Raw genomic sequence first — 16913 nt, 5'->3', positions numbered from 1 at the left:
ACTCTTCACAGACCAAAGACAAAATGCTAAAATTATATCCATGCCACTGGTTTTGACAGAATTTGCTTAACATATTCAAGTGGTTAAGAAAGACATCTAATTATCACAAATGAAGGAAAAGGAAATCACAAATCATCACAAATGATAAGGAAAGGAAGTCAGCCAAAGGGGCTGGATTTTATGGTTTGTGAAAGGGAGAATCCCTTGACATAGCGTAGAAGTTAAAACAATAACTTGACCCATAATCCTTTTGATTTTTACCATGTTGAAAATGTGGGCTGTTGAAATTAACTTATAGAATAACAACTAAACTCGAATGTATATGTCAAAAAAACAAGTGTGTACAGTTTGAGTCTTACCTTGATCACTTCTGGTGTTTGTTGAACTGATAGATGTGAGCTTGTGTCTTTAGCTACAACTGGCTGTGTTGAGTGTTGTGAAGGTTTGCAAGACTCAGAAGCCTGTGACAATGTATCTTGGAGTATCCACATTACTTCTTTTTCTCTTGCCAAAATACCTTTACTACTCCCACGATCAACCAGCTCCTGAGCAAAACCCTCTATACTTTCCAGGATGCGCAAGAGCAGGGCTGCATCATCTGCTTCACTTTTATTAATTTTATTTACATTGGTTCCTTTCGTGGAAGAAGATAATAGTGCAGTGTCGCTCTGTGACTCTTCTTTGTGCTTTCTTCCTGACTCAGCAGTTAAAAAATTAACTTGTTCGGATTGCTGACTATAATTTTTCAAGTCAATATTACTGTTCCTAGAAGAACCACATTTCTGCCTGGCTTCTATTGTTTGAGAAAATGATTCCAAATCCATCAATAATTTTTCAATGTCTTCTTGTTGGATTACCTTATCGTTTTCAGTTTTAGCTTTGGATTCTGATGTTGAGGGTTCTGTAACATCATGAGTTCTATTTACTTTATTGGAACACCTGGGAGAGTCGGAGGCCACCTGGACACAGAATCTATTTTCTCCCATGTTATCTCTAATTCTAATCCCTGCATCTTCTGTTCTCCTGCAAGCCTCAGCAGAAGAGACCTGCTGTTGAGGCTCAAAACTTTCAACCATTCCAATATTGAAACAGTCTTTCCCTCTTGATTCCTGGACTAAAGCCTTGACAACATCACAATCCTCCTGAATATAAAGAGGCTCCATAGATATCTTAGAAATATTCCCACTGTTTTTGGGCAGAAACAAATCTTGAGTGGAACAGCTGTCAGAGTGATTTAGTGGAATTACGTGAGGTAGTACATGGGGTTGATTTACAGCAGTTGAGCTTTTTTGCTGGGTACCATTGTTTTGAAGACTACCATTAGATGAAGGGTCATAGACATTTTCAACAGGTTTCATACTGTTACAGTTGGTGGCTCTGTGGACCACTGGAGAAAGAGGTAGATTGGTAGATCGGGATGAAGATGACTGGACAACATCCTCATATCGGGGTGGTTGATCATTCCCAAATGGAGGATATGGTATTTGCTGCAAACTATTCAGGCTGTTAACCAACTCAGCAAAATCATGCTGATTACCTCGTCCAGATAACCCATGTTCAAGTTCAAAAGGCAGCTTCTTTAGGTAGCTAGAAAGTCTTGCCATTACATTTTTGTAGATTAGATCTGGATTGTTGCTGGCATTACTATTGTCATTATTAAGGGACTTACTCTTAATGCATTGTTTAATAATCTCTGTGCATTTCTTCAGGTCTTCAGAGCACTTCAGCAGAATATCTAGGCAAACCCTTATATCCTCTCCTGAGTCTGAACTGTCCGGTTTGTGTTTTTCTAAAATTTTGGCAATCAAGTTATTTTCTGAGAGATTTTGGAAGTACAGTTGTGTGGCATTACTGATATTCTGCTTGTGCAATGTATTCAGGTTTGCCTCTTTTTCCTCAATAGTTGTTTTCTGTGCAAAGCTAAAAGGAGGACAATTCTCATTGCTGCCAATATGGTTGTAAGTTACATCAAAGTCCGTAGATTTTCTGCTGGCCATATCTGGTTTTACTTTCCTTCCTTTCCTGAAGGTCACATGACTTGTGGGGCACTTCACCTTTTCAAATGCAAACTCTTTAATTTTTCCGCTTGCCAGATTTATGGTATCACCAGTGATGTCTTTTAGACTGGACAAACCTTGCATGGCCATTCCCTTTTTGACCCTGCTAATTCCAGGCAGGAGCTGGTGACTATCATCAGCAGTGATTTCAGCAGGAGCTGTCATGCTTTCAGCACTCAGAAACCTGTAGGTCAGGTCCTGAACACCTGCAAATCGTAGGCTAGATAAAGGTAGGGCTGTTGGACTCAGCGGCTCTGAACAGGTGGCATGATGGACCACATTGCAGTTGATTCCAGCAGCATTTGGGAAGGCTTGGCATGAGCCATTACAGTAGTGTACAGTATGCTGGAAACGTTGATCTATTATGATGCTGTTATAACAGTTCACAGTGCTAACAACAAGTCTGTATGTGGCTGCCATCACACAGAATCACTGGGGAAATTTTCCCCCAACTGTTTATCACAAGATGACTAATAATCTCTGGTTGCAGTGATGCTAAATCATTAAATTGATGGCCCTGAGGCTTCCAGCTGTGTCATTCTCAGTCAGAACCTGAATATTCTTTAGAAGTCTTTCTTGGGAATGAATCAGGTTGTAACTACAGATGTAGGTTCTAAGTGGTTGGCTCTTACAAGCCTTTTGAGGCTTGCAATTACAACGTGCAGTCAAATTGCAGTTGCTATTACTGTGTCAGTCAAGACTACCAACGGTCAGCCGATCACGTCATTTGTCAATGTTGTTCACTTCACTCAGGAAACCGATGCGAAGTTCACCGTAGCTAAGGCGTCAGTTACCATTTTTACTCTCTAGGTATTTGGCCTAGAGACAGGCCAATTAAAGCATCTGAGCTGCATCACAATCTACAAAGAGACATCCAAGCGTGAAGTGATTGTGTTGGGGGTTAGAATCTCCTGCTGAGTTCCAAATGTGTGCAGCAGATGTGCTGCAGAATTCAACAGACTTGTTCACTGTCAGTAGCCTTCCTCCTGTTTCTCAAGCACCAACTGAAAGAGAGAGAGAGAGACAAGCAACAATGTCACTCGTGAAGCCATTAACACATTACATGAGAATAAAATTTGAATTTATTGTTTCATTATTTAATCCTGTCACTTCTAGATAATCAGAATGTAGTATAAGCTGCATGAGACATCCATTTATCCCGTCACCTTAATAAAAAAAATATAATTATTTGAGTGTACAGCTATTGATGGAGAGGAACAGTGGAGGTAATTACTTTGCTGTTAGTATGAAAAAAAACCTAAGTAAAACAATGGTTTTAAACAATTAACTACATTGATGGAAGAACTGATTCATATTAGCCCCGACGACAAGAACATGGAACAGAAAGAAAAGGATCCCTGTAACTGATGTGTTCCTGTTTCCAATCAGCACTGAGTTATTTCTTATGCTGTGTTAATTTGCATGAAATCATCTGGACAGGGTCAGATGGGACGAGATATCCTCATGGTCAAATAGCTATTGACATTAGGATATCAAAATTCCTCTTGGCTTCTGTCAAAGCTTCTGGGGAGATTGTGACCCCTCCTTTACCCTACAGAAAAAAAGCATACATCCAAATGTGCCAATAGCCCGCTGATTTTGTAAGTGTCGATCTTGATGGAATCTTTACTCGTGAACCTTCACATCAGATCCAGGGAGGATATGGTGGCAAGGAAAGGGTGGGTGCTGGAGATTCCAGCTCTGAAGAACCTCTGAGCAGCAGCAACAATCCTTGTAGTCAAATTGTCACAGTCATATGCAGCCAGCCACGTGCAAATTAAATGACCTTTCTTAACTCCAAAAGTGACAATTTGTATTTATATAGCACCTTAGTCTTAGTAAAATGCTGCTCAGGAGTATAATCAATCAACTGTCAATGAGCCAGAGGAGATAACGGGATAGATGAGCCAAAGCTTGCTTATAAAGGCAATTTTTAAGGGAAATCCTAAAAAAGAAGAAAACAATGGAAAGAAGGGATTCCAAAAGATGGGGGCCAGGCAAATAAAAGTGTGGCTGCCAAAGATGGGGTGCGAATCAAAATGGGGGATGGGCAAACAGCCAAAGTTTGGCTACAGTAAAATTATAGGAAGGTTGTAGATTATATGCTAGTAAGGAGAATACTGGTAGCTGTAATCCTGACAAAGTTGCTGGTGGACTGCTCCAGACTCTGGATTTAGACATTTGATGAAGTATTGCAGTTAATCTCTGGAGTTAAGCCTTAATATTTTGGCATTAACCAGACAAGAGAAATCTTACAAAGCAGATACTAAATCGAAAAGACCCACTTTACTAGATTTAATTATTTAAATGCAAAAATGATATATTCTTATAGCGACCAAAACTTTTCCAGCGACGAGAGAGCGGAGAGTGCCGGAAAATAATGAGCGAGTTTTTTTTTCTCTTTCTAGCGTTCGGGACAGTGGCGAGTGACTGCGCAGGCGCGTGATGTCACTCGGAAGCGCGCAGGCGATTTAAAAAGCAGACGAGCATATCCAGCGGGCAGCGTCGGAGCGGGCAGCGGAGTGTGAGGGAGCAGAGTGGGTTAGGCTTTGGCTCAACGGGCTTCGGCGAGAGCGGGAAAGAGGCGAGATTATAGAGAGGGGGTAAGTTATTAGTTTAGTTTAGTTGTTGAGCTCAGTGATATTCAGCAGTATGCATCTGGGATTAGTGTTGTGTTTGGAGTGTCAGATGTGGGGCCCCTGGGAGACGACCAGACTCCCTGATAACTACGTCTGCGTAAAGTGCACCGAGATGCGGCTCCTCAAGGAACGGATTGAGAGTCTGGAGCAGCAGCTGGATGACCTTCGGTTGGTTAGGGAGAGCGAGCAGGAGATAGACAGGAGTTATAAAGAATATGTAGACAGCACCTCAGTGGCGGTCCCCCTCAAAAACCGATATCTCATTTTAGATTCGGTTGGAGAGGATGACTTCATAGAGGAAGACCTCAGCAGCCAGGACCTTGGCACCGTGTCTGGTACTGTGGTCCAGCAGAGGAAGCGAAATGCAGTGGTTATTGGGGATTCGATAGTAAGGGGTATGGATAGCAGATTCTGCGATACCGACAATGAGTCTCGGATGGTGTGTTGCCTCCCTGGTGCCAGGGTACGGGATATCACGGACCGTGTCGAGAATATTCTGAGAGGGGAGGGTGAGCAGCCAGAAGTCTTGGTACATGTAGGTACCAATGATGTAGGTAGAAAAAGAGAAGAGGTCCTGAAGGAGGAATACAAGGCATTAGGGAGAAGGTTGAGAAATAGGACCTCAAGGGTAGTAATCTCAGGACTACTACCCATGCCGCGTGTCAATGACAGGAAGAATAGAAAGCTCTGGCAGTTGAATGCGTGGCTGAGTGACTGGTGCAAGGGGCAGGGCTTCAGATTCTTGGATACCTGGGACCTGTTTTGGGGGAGGCAAGACCTATTTGCTAAGGATGGGTTGCACCTAAACTCCAAAGGGTCCAATATCCTGGCGGGAATGTTTAATTTAGTTGTAGGGGAGGGTTTAAACTGATCTGGCAGGGGGATGGTAACCAGGATGCTAGGTTACAAGATGCTAAGGTGAGGGAGGAAGTGTATAGAAACGAATCCAGTGAGGATGGCAGGAAGGACAGGCAGATGATAAGTCAGGATAATTTACTGAATAATAGAAGTACAACAAATCAGGATGTTAGGATACAGAATGTTAGGATCGGGGATGAGGATGTTAGGATACCGAATGTTAGGATAGGGGATGAGGTCTACAGGAACATGTCTAAGATAGTAGGTAGCGAAGATAGTAAGAAGGATGGACAGGTAGAAAGTCAGGATAATCTGCTGAACAATAGAAGTACAATAAAATCAATAGCAGATACCAGTCTAAACGTACTATATTTAAATGCATGTAGCATCAGGAATAAAGTAGATGACCTAGTGGCACAACTAAAGGTTAATAAATATGACATCGTTGCAATCACTGAGTCGTGGCTTCATGATGGATGTGATTGGGAACTGAATGTCAAGGGGTACACAGTGTATAGGAAGGACAGGCGGGTAGGCAGAGGGGGAGGTGTGGCCATGATGGTTAGTAGTGATATAAAATCAATAGAAAGGAAGGATATTGGGTCAGAGGAAGTGGAATCCTTATGGGTGGAGCTAAGAAATAGCAAGGGTAAAAGGACAATAGTAGCAGTCATATATAGGCCCCCTAACAGCAGTCAGGAAGTGGACCATAAGTTGCAGTTTGAGATAGAAAAAGCGTGCCAGAGTGACAATGTGAAGATAATTATGGGGGATTTTAACATGAAGGTGGACTGGGAAATCCAGCAAGGCGGTAGAACTCAGGAGAGTGAGTTTGTGGAATGTCTAAGGGATGTTTTTCTGGAGCAACTTATTGAGGAGCCCACCAGGGGATCGGCTGTTTTGGATTGGGTGCTGTGTAGTGAACCCGAGGTGATTAGGGAACTAAAGGTAAAGGAACCACTGGGAACAAGTGATCACAATATGATTGAGTTTAGTTTCAAGTTTGAGAAGGAGAAGCTGATAACTGGTGTATCGATATTTCAGTGGAATAAGGGAAATTACAAAGGTATGAGAGAAGAGTTGGCCCAAATTGATTGGAGGAGTAAGTTAGCTGGAGGGACGGTGGAGGAGAAATGGAAGAAATTTCTACAGGAAATAAGGAAAATGCAGGATAGATATATTCCAAGAAAAAAGGTTTTGAATGGAAAAAAGGCACAGATGTGGATAACGAGGGAGGTGAAGGATAAAATAAAAGCAAAAGGGCCGGCGTACAAAGTAGTAAAAATTAGTGGGAAAACAGAAGATTGGAAAGTTTTTAAAAATCTGCAGAGAGAAACTAAGAAGGTCATTAGGAAAGCAAAGATGAGTTATGAAAGGAAGCTGGCGGACAACATTCAGAAGGATTCTAAGAGCTTTTTTAAATACATAAGGAATAAAAGAGAGACACGGGTTGACATAGGACCAATTGATAATGGTGCAGGAGGTATTATAATGGACGATAGTGAGATGGCAAGGGAATTGAATGAATATTTTGCATCGGTCTTCACTGTGGAGGACATAAGCAATGTGCCGGTTAGTCAGGAGTCTCACGAATTGGAACTGAGTTCAGTTGAGATTACTAGAGAGAAGGTGCTAGGAAAACTAAAGGGGCTTAAGACTGATAAGTCTCCCGGACCGGATGAGGTGCATCCCCGGATTCTGAAGGAGGTGGCTGTAGAGATAGCGGAGGCATTGGCGATTATTTTCCAGGAATCGATAGATTCTGGCATGGTTCCGGAGGACTGGAGGGTAGCGAATGTAGTTCCGTTGTATAAGAAAGGTGGGAGGCAGCACAAAGGAAATTACAGACCCATTAGTCTGACGTCAGTGGTGGGAAAATTATTGGAATCTATCCTCAAGGAGGAGGTTACCGAATACCTAGAGGCGCAAGGCAAGATTGGACCTAGTCAACATGGTTTTGTGAAGGGCAGGTCCTGTCTGACCAACCTGTTGGAGTTTTTTGAAGAAATCACAGGTAGGGTGGATAAGGGAGAGGCGGTAGACGTTGTGTATTTAGACTTTCAAAAGGCCTTCCATAAGGTGCCTCACAAGAGACTGATTAATAAGATGAGAGGTCATGGAATTATGGGTAGGATAACAGAATGGGTGGAGCATTGGCTGGTTGGCAGGAAGCAAAGGGTGGAAATGAAAGGATCTCGTTCTGGTTGGTTACCGGTTACTAGTGGTGTGCCGCAGGGGTCAGTGTTGGGGCCGCTCCTTTTTACCTTGTACATCAATGATTTGGATGATGGAATAAATGGTTGTGTGGCTAAGTTTGCGGATGACACCAAGATAAGTGGAGGAGTAGGGAGCATAGGGGAAATAGAAAGGATGCAGAGGGACCTAGACAGTTTAGGAGAATGGGCAAGGAAATGGCAGATGAGATTCAATGTTGAGAAATGTGCAGTTGTAGACTTTGGAAGCAGAAATAAGCGGGTAGATTATTATCTAGAAGGAGAGAAGATTGAAAGTACGGTAGTACAAAGGGACTTGGGGGTACTCGTACAAGATACCTTAAAAGTTAACCACCAGGTTGGATCAGTGGTTAAGAAAGCGAATGCTATGTTGGCATTCATCTCGAGAGGTATAGTGTATAAAAGTAAGGAAGTGTTGATGAGGCTCTACAGGGCACTAGTGAGGCCTCATTTGGAATACTGTGCACAGTTTTGGGCCCCACATCTTAGGAAGGATGTGCTGACGTTGGAGAGGGTTCAGAGGAGATTTACGAGAATGATTCCGGGAATGAAAGGGCTTACGTATGATGAGCGTTTGTCGGCTCTTGGACTGTACTCACTGGAGTACAGAAGGATGAGAGGGGACCTCGTAGCGACATTTAAAATGTTGACAGGAAAGGATAGAGTAGATGTGACTAGGCTGTTTCCCTTGGTGGGCGAGTCCAGGACCAGAGGGCACAATCTTAGAATTAGAGGGTACAGTTTCAAGACAGAGATGAGGAGAAATTTCTTTACCCAGAGGGTGGTGAAATTGTGGAACTCCTTGCCACGCACAGCAGTGGAGGCCAGATCAGTGGGGGTGTTCAAGGAGGAGATAGAGAGATATCTAAATAGTCAGGGTATCAAGGGATATGGGGATAAGGCTGGAAAATGGGATTAGAATAGTTTTTTTTCCCCACCCCATTTCTTTTTCCCTTTTCCTTGGAGCAGACTCGATGGGCCGAATGGCCTGCTTCTGCTCCCTTGTCTTGTGATCTTGTGAAAACTTTCAAACATGTCAGTATTAATGGGATTAGAGAAGATGGGCAAAAAGGTCAGCATGGACATGGTGGGCTGAAGGTCCTGCTTCTCTGCTGTACAACGCTATGACAAAATTTTCAAAGCAACATAAAAAAAAGTGCCTTTGAGTTTTTTCTATAGTTTTTAACACTGTATGTATTGAATCCAAATTTTATAGCAGAAATAAAACTTAACGGTACATTTCTTCACGTTTTAAAGGTTAAATATTGGTCACCCAACTAAGGCAATGATTTCCAATATTATCAGAATTAAGTCAGCTTTTTCAATAATTAAACTCTTCTATTTTCATCTGTTAGTGACCTTTCAGTATGACATCTGTAGTAAATTACTGAATTGTAAATAATAATTTAAGATTTGGAAGATTAGAATTGATAAATTGGCAAACATCCACAAAAATGGTACTATCAAATTGACTATTCACATGGTTCTGACAGCATGCAGAACTGCATTGAAGTTATTTGAAAATTTTCTCCAATGTATATTTTGAATCAATCATTTCTTGATTGACAACCATTGATGTCGTCTTCATAAAGTTGAAGTGATCCATTCCAAAATCATTGATCTGATATCAAGTATCATAGCACACCAGCCAGCAATTTACATCTGGTACTGTAACCTTCCACAGGTTGGTCTCCTCTAACTTTTCTATTACTCCTTAGCCCTACTACCATCCCTATCTCTTTCCTTCAGGCTTCTTTCCAGCTCCCCGCCAATGGTCTGTGAGTTGAGGGCATAAGAATGCCCCTAACAGCTGTTGCAACCCCATTGCTCCCTGCTTCACTCCACTTGATTGTGACTCACAAGCCCAATACCTAGATCCAACTCTCAATATCCCAATTTCAGAACCTACTCCTCCCAGCTGAACTTCTACCTCTTCATATAACCCTCTACCCAGTCTACCAGCCCTTCCTCAGCTACATTTCATGATTTATAACTTACCCAAATTCCTCTGCTAGCTCCACAATTGCCTATTGCTCCACTGAATAATGCATCAGAAGGCATTGATCAGCTGCTCATCACCCATTTAATGTTGTAAAAGTTAGTGAGGTGACATGCATTAGAAATACATTCTTCTTGCGATTGATGGGAGGGATGGAATAAATGGTGCTTACATGAGTTTGAAACCAGAAGAACGAACAGACACAAAAAAAGATACAATAAGAGGGAAAGTATGAACTTTTCCAGAAAATATGTGTTTCCACCTGCAACTCTTCTTAATTTTTATGTATTTTTGCTTGTAAAATACATGCTGCGGATCATGTTATGCTTTCCGTTCAATCACTTCCATGCATTGCATATCATTTCTAAGCGAGTGAGCAGGAATTAAACACAAAAATAATTGATAGAATATAAATGTATCCTGAGCTCAGACCACTCCAATAATGATGTGGAAAAAAATTCAGAATTTTAATATCTGTGGAGGCAAATAACTAATAATTAGAGAGTTGCACCCAACCACTCTTAATACATTATGCTATGTAGAATTAAGAATGACAACAAAAAATAATTTACAAATACAAAAAGGTGACTAATTAGATCTCTGCAATGTCTTGCTCGCACACATTTGGTGAAATAAACTTTAAAATCCAGATAATTGAATAATATTTTATCTGGGACAAGAATTCGTTTTTAAATGTTTTATTTGGATCAAGAATTATTTAAAGCTTGAGTGAAAAGGAAGTGATTTAATAGATTTAAATTCTCTTCCTGCATTGGGACAATGGTTTGGTGAAGCATATACTTACATGAAGCTGTCAAACCTCAGAGTTAATGGATAAATATTGTGCGAATTGATTCACAGAAACTATTCAAAAAATAATTCTAGGACTGGTTTGGGTGTACTGTACTTTCACCTCTTGCATTTGTGTTCATATTTAACCCATATCAATGAACTATATCTGGCGGTTTGATGAGTTTTATGAGCTCTAAACTGAAATATGCTTAAAACCGAAGTGAAACACAATCTTTCCATAGCACAAAAAAGTCATATTTGTCAGGGTCTGCAGGTATTATGAAAAGAGATGTAGATGTAGAAAACTAAACTGCTCTGCTGCTATAGGAAGAGGTGCCTACCTGAACTTGTCCGTAAAGCACAATTTTTGAGCAGAGTTTAAAAAGTTTACACAATTCACTCTTGAAACATCTTCAGTGGAAGTGCTTCAAGCCTATGCTGGATGCAAAGTTCTGAAAAAAAATATTCAATTAATTAGCACTGGCTTATCTTAATTAACATAAAAATTAATATCAAAATAATTTTGTTTTATGCAAATATGTTATTGCATACTATTATGCCAGTTCCATTTTTGAATATCCATGTGGTTTAGATCCTCATTACGTACAACATCAACCAGGGTTCTTACTTCTGAGCACACTTAGTGACAACATTGGAAAAGTATGTTTTTGAAGATCTTCTGAGAACAAGACTTGGCTTGGCTACAAGGTCATAAGGCATGCAGGCATTAACTGACTTTGATAGCACTTGAAGAATAGCCTCTAGATTGAGATACAGGCCATCCCCAGGTTAAGAACTCCAGACTTATGGACATCCCCTTCATATGAATGAGCTCCCATAATATTATTAAATTCAGAAGTCTGACGTACATACATACACACATTCCTACAAATGGTAGAACTAGTTTCCTCCCCTCTCCACTTTTAGTGATTGTTCTTTCGTATCAATATCATGTGTTTTTAATGCCATTCTGTAAAAACAGAACCTGTTCATTACCTGGGGATGGCCTCTACTGAAGAATGGCTGGTACCATTTGAAATGCATCTTGGTAGGAGTGTGTACCTTCAGGTGAAGGGAATTGGGAAGATGACGAGAAACATTCAAATGGCTAGAGTGTGGAGTTGACATTCATTTTAGAAATGTATGCATGTTAACATGAGAAAAAGAGATGAAGGTAAACTGAATGAAAGAAACAGAGAAAAAAAGAAAAGTTGATTGCAAGTGGACGAAAATCTTGTAAACACACAATTCACTGTTCAAATCCAATGCCAGTGGAGCAACCTCAAGATTTGCAGCTGCTGTTGCTGACAGGAACTTCAACTCATGCTTGGAAAAGTGGCTTTCCAGAATACATGGACATTATATTAGCCATATTAAAGATTTTATTTCCTCTAACATGGCTGTATTATTGTTGGGGTCACCTGCAGTTTGAAGTACATATCCTGGATCCACAGAATGGAAACATGCTAAGATGTAAAAAGATGTATACATAGCAAACAGGTTTCATACCAACAGCTAGTGTTCCTTACTGGAGTCTGGTATGTACATATGAATGATATCAGTGCAGATCACACTGCACTTATCCTGTCTTTCCTATCCAACTTTTGATGGGAGCAGGATGGAATGTCAGATCAAACTGAGGATTTTAACCTACAGGTTGCATACTACATATTATTTAACTACCAACCAGCTACCAACACCACTCATTGCAATACGCTGATGGTATTCTCATCATCATTGTCTGGAGGTGATAATCATTTTAAGGCTCTAGTGATCAAAGCATTCTAAACCACCAACTTAAACAAGGTGTGCAAAATGAAAATAATCTACTAATAAAAACATAGCTATACTGATGTAAGCACTTGAAGGCAAGGACCTTAACTAATGACAATTCATAATCTCACACTATTACAGCATTAACCATGATTATCTCAAATTGCTAATTAAGTGAAAAGGTTGTTTTGTTTTTTTGGGTATAGTGGCATTGATTCACAGCTTCAAATGTGGTCCCAGTTTGCATGGAGAACATCAGATATAATTCAGTTTGAAACTTAGAAATCCAAATCTGTCCCCAGGGTGCACCAGTTCTTTTGCATGAGGTGTCAGCTTATCAGGTTTTATAAATATTCCTGCTCTTGCCAGTTGAAAATTAAATATTAATTTTGCAATCTTTGTATGACGTTGGTTGGAAGCCTTGTGAATTAACAGTGCTCAAATATCTTCACCAGTTGACTGCAGATAAAAAAAATAATTTTTTTTGTTGGACAGTGTGTTTTCACAGGAGTTTTGCATTTCCATTACCAAAACAAATGTGGTTTGCCTTATGTTTGTGCTTGTACTTAGCTTTTATTTAGTAAAGGAAGCTTGAGTGGCACTGTGGGCTGGGAATTGTTCCATTTCACCTGTGGATTTGAATTCAGTCCAGACAGCTGGGATTGAATTCTCTGACTGTTGCTCTTTCTGCTAGTTGTTAAAGGGGAACTAAACCTGGTGGTGAGGGTTATTACTTCACTTTGTTTTGTCACTTATTTAAACAGTATGGTGGATATTTTTCTCTTGATTGGAAAAAAAAGTTCCTGCCATCACCACTTTAACTGCCCAGAAGGGCAAAATATCACTAACCCTTTGCCATGACTATTATTGTCGGTAACAACATTTCGGCTTCCAGCATATTAAGTGCACTGGGAACTTTGGGCACAGGCATGTTTTCTGTGATTAGCTTGTACTTGGTTATGGTACAGTTACTCATTTTAGATTCCATGTTGGTACCATGTGATGATTCAGCTGAAGAGAAGCTGGTCAAAGGAGATCCATCTCTGTGGAGAGCGTCAATATGGAAGCATACTCCCCTCTGCCTTCTCCTGTCTGACACTCCAACTAACACACTAAACAACCAGCAATGTCTACACCTGTAAATGAATTTTAAAAAATGTACCCTGGTGTACAATGCACTAGAGAAAAGTACATGCATCAGAAATCTGAAACATAGAATTCCAGCGGCATCTTTCCTGTCCCTGATTAGAACAGCTACTTCAGGTAAACTAAGTGATAGAAAAAGTGAATGAACAGAATACTCTGTGGAATGAACCATCTAATACTTATAGATGATTGGCACCTGTGTGTCCACAATAAGCAGTAGGGACTATATTTACACAATTCAATGGTGCTTATGAATAATTATTGAAAAATAATTTTGTTACTTGATATAAAGGAAACATATAAATGCCTACTTTGACCCAAAAAGGTGTGCTGAATCAGCACAACAGTGGTAGGAGGAGGGGAAGGGAGCGGGGGAAATGATAGTTTCAGCTCTTGGCACAACACTGCAAAATTGGGCACAACTGAATGGGTTTTGCACAAACTCAATTGAAAATGTGTTCAGAGGTGGTGGTGTCATGATGGTCAGTGGCTAGAGGCCTGATTGAGGCCTGGGTCATCCCTAGGGTTAGGAGTGGATGGAATGAAGTAATGGGGACCTAGTGATGGGGGAAGAAGTCAGATGCTTGTGACTCAAGTCCTGAGCAGATGAAGAAGGATCATAATGAGGATGAGGTAATTGGGAGAGTAGAGGCTTCCATTGGGGATTTGGATAACCACAGATGCAATCTGGGAGGGGGTCTTCAAGTGGAGTTTGAATAAAAGAAATAAAAGCCTGAGAGCGTGAACCACCAGACTCAAGGACAGCTTCTATCCCACTGTTATCTGACTCTTGAATGGATGTCTCATATGCTAAAAGATGAACTCTTGAACTCCCAATCTACCTCGTCGCGATCCTTGCACTTTATTTGTCTACCTGCACTGCACTTTGTCTGTAACTGCAACACTATGTTCTACATTCTGTTTTCTTTTTACTGCCTTGATGTACTTACGTATGGAATGATCTGTCTGAATGGCACACAAAACAAAAGCTTTTCAGTGCATCTCGGTACATGTGACAATAATAAATCAATACCATTTGGGGCCTGTACAAGGTTGAAAATTGATTTTGCAAGTTGAATAGCTTTTTGTAATCAGCATTGTAAGTTACTTATTATAATTTCTGACAAATATTTTATATAATTATATTTTCCTTCACGAACAAAATGGCTTAGTCAGTAACATTACAACCGCAGTACGAGTCCAGTTTTACTGTAGTCTGGGGTCTTCCATAGCCCAAACAATTAGTATTCAACTTTGGTGCAAAAAAAAATTCTGGTGCACTGATTGCAGAATCTAATTAAATTTACTTAAATCAGATCCTAGAAGTTTTTTTGATTATGGTGGCCATTTTAACATATGCATTATCCAAGAGGTGGCTGTTATTTCACTGATATTGCCACCTGCTGGGTGCCTCATAAACTGGGCAGCTTGTTTTAAAGTTTGCCCCAATAACCTCTGATGTATTAGTCCAGCAGGATAACCATTAAGTTACCATTTCTCTTAATAGATGGAAGCAAGCTTCTGGGAAATGGCTCTCCAATCCTATATCTAATTTAGGAAAATTTAACACTGTAAAATATATATGGTTTAGTACATTCTTCTAACCCCCAGTTCATTTGTCACTAATCATCCTTCTAGATCTGTTTTAAAGGTATGAACCAAGAAATCATGGGGCACTTTCAACAAATCATATTCTGTTCATCACCAACGAACATTAAATCAGGAAAAGAATCCTTTGCTTGCCAGAACTGTCAGTGAGCACTAATAAATGCAAAGTATTTACAACAGTTTGCAAAAGTCTTCTTGAACCTGTCAAAAGTTGCAACCCCAATATTCATTGTTATGAACTAGTCTGTAACACAACTAGTCTGTAACATTTGAGTTATGTGAACTGCTTGTGGGAGTTACCAGGTATGTTGGGGAAAGGGCACATTAAGCAGGATTATAGCACATGATTAAAATGGAAAAGCATGACTTCATCCATTGCTAGCTTTCCAACTTGCTATCGGTTTAATGTATTGCTAGAGTGAAGTGTCTGGGCTGTGGGTTCACACCTAACAAGAATGGTTGAGGTTGCCCAAACAAGGCACTTCCAGCTCATGGATGGAATGAATTTTCCATCAGAATGGATCAGATTCAAGACCTACATTGTGACAAACTCCTAGCATGGTTTAAATTTTTAAAATTTTTAAAAATTTTATTTACAGCGTGGTAACAGGCCCTTCCCGCCCAACGAGTCCGCACCGCCCATTTTAAACCCAAATTAACCTACCAGTACGTCTTTGGAATGTGGGAGGAAACCGGAGCACCCGGAGGAAACCCACGCAGACACGGGAGAACGTACAAACTCCTTACAGTCAGCGACGGGAATCAAACTTCGATCGCTGGCGCTGTAATAGCGTCGCGCTAACCGCTACGCTACCGTGCCGCCTCCTAATTTGTTCTCCTAATTTGGAAAACCAATTAGTTTGTACTGAAGCAAGTTCTATGAGCTGTGTGTAATATAAAATACATTAATCACAGTGGAAAACATGCATTTCTTCTAAGCAACAATGAGCAAGATTTTGCTAAAAAAAAGTACAGAGTCAAAGGACACACATTAATGTTGTGAGGAAGAGATTCTGGCAATTACAAGTTGCCATGCTGCTGCTGATTTGCACTGCTTTGCCGTTAGCATTGCAAAAGAGGCATATCATGTGATTTTTCTGTTGGTACATTTGGACATTAATTGCCGGTTAACTTCTGCACAGGAAGATGGCTAGCAACTAAGCATCCAAATATTCTTATAACAATGTATGTTGGATTTTAGATTGAAAAACTGTTGACTTTATCTGCTTTGTTTTAAGTATTTGTTTTTAAATATTAAATATTTTAAATATTCTTTAAATTGTAATATTCTTAAAAAATTGATTAGTTTTAAAAGTTTTGCTACGTTGCTAACATCAAAAATGTTGAGAAACATTCCAAGTTGTTAACAACTGGCTAAGGCAGAGATTGTTGATTAGCTAGCTCACATTTTTTCCCCACATGCTGGGGTTTAAATGTGGAATACACCCACCCCCACCCCACACACATAATAGAATTTACAGGCAGTAGACCCTATTGCTAAACAGGGCCTTGCAACTGATGATACAGCCAGCATTTTCCTGCAAGTTTCTGCTGTGGGATGCAAATAAGGTTGCTGGCGAACTCTGGCAGCTTGCTGCTGATTGCAAAATTTGTGTCATTGAACTCATTGTTTTAATTTAGCATTTTCCCAGTCCTTCCTCTATTTATTTCTTAATCCTTAAATCTCATTGATTGAGGAGAAACACTGTTGTCAGTCGTCAAGATCCCTGTTCTTTGCTATGCTGTTAAAAGCTTTAGTTCTCACAATCTTGTGTGCAAAATATTACCAAAACTAAACATGCATGAA

The 16913-nt window shown here is 40.3% G+C and overlaps 1 protein-coding gene across 6 annotated transcripts in view; it reads right to left on the bottom strand.

Annotated features, from left to right (window-relative positions):
* ppp2r3a (protein phosphatase 2, regulatory subunit B'', alpha) overlaps window positions 1-16913 on the bottom strand; it is a 292477-nt gene that overhangs the window by 144932 nt on the left and 130632 nt on the right. For 3 of the 6 annotated variants that reach the window (XM_052018001.1, XM_052018002.1, XM_052018004.1), the window contains 2 exons: window positions 10921-11031; window positions 360-3061 (listed from right to left, as the gene is read on the bottom strand). In XM_052018001.1, the coding sequence (XP_051873961.1) occupies window positions 360-2477 (2118 nt within the window). In that variant the 5' untranslated portion in view covers window positions 2478-3061; window positions 10921-11031. The remainder of the gene's footprint in view (window positions 1-359; window positions 3062-10920; window positions 11032-16913) is intronic. The other 3 variants (XM_052018000.1, XM_052018003.1, XM_052018005.1) reach the window with 1 other exon arrangement.

The sequence above is a fragment of the Pristis pectinata genome, chromosome 6, assembly GCF_009764475.1.
Source record: "Pristis pectinata isolate sPriPec2 chromosome 6, sPriPec2.1.pri, whole genome shotgun sequence".
NCBI lineage: Eukaryota > Metazoa > Chordata > Chondrichthyes > Rhinopristiformes > Pristidae > Pristis > Pristis pectinata.
Note: the sequence above shows the minus strand (reverse complement) of the source record. Positions and strands in the feature narration are given on the sequence as shown.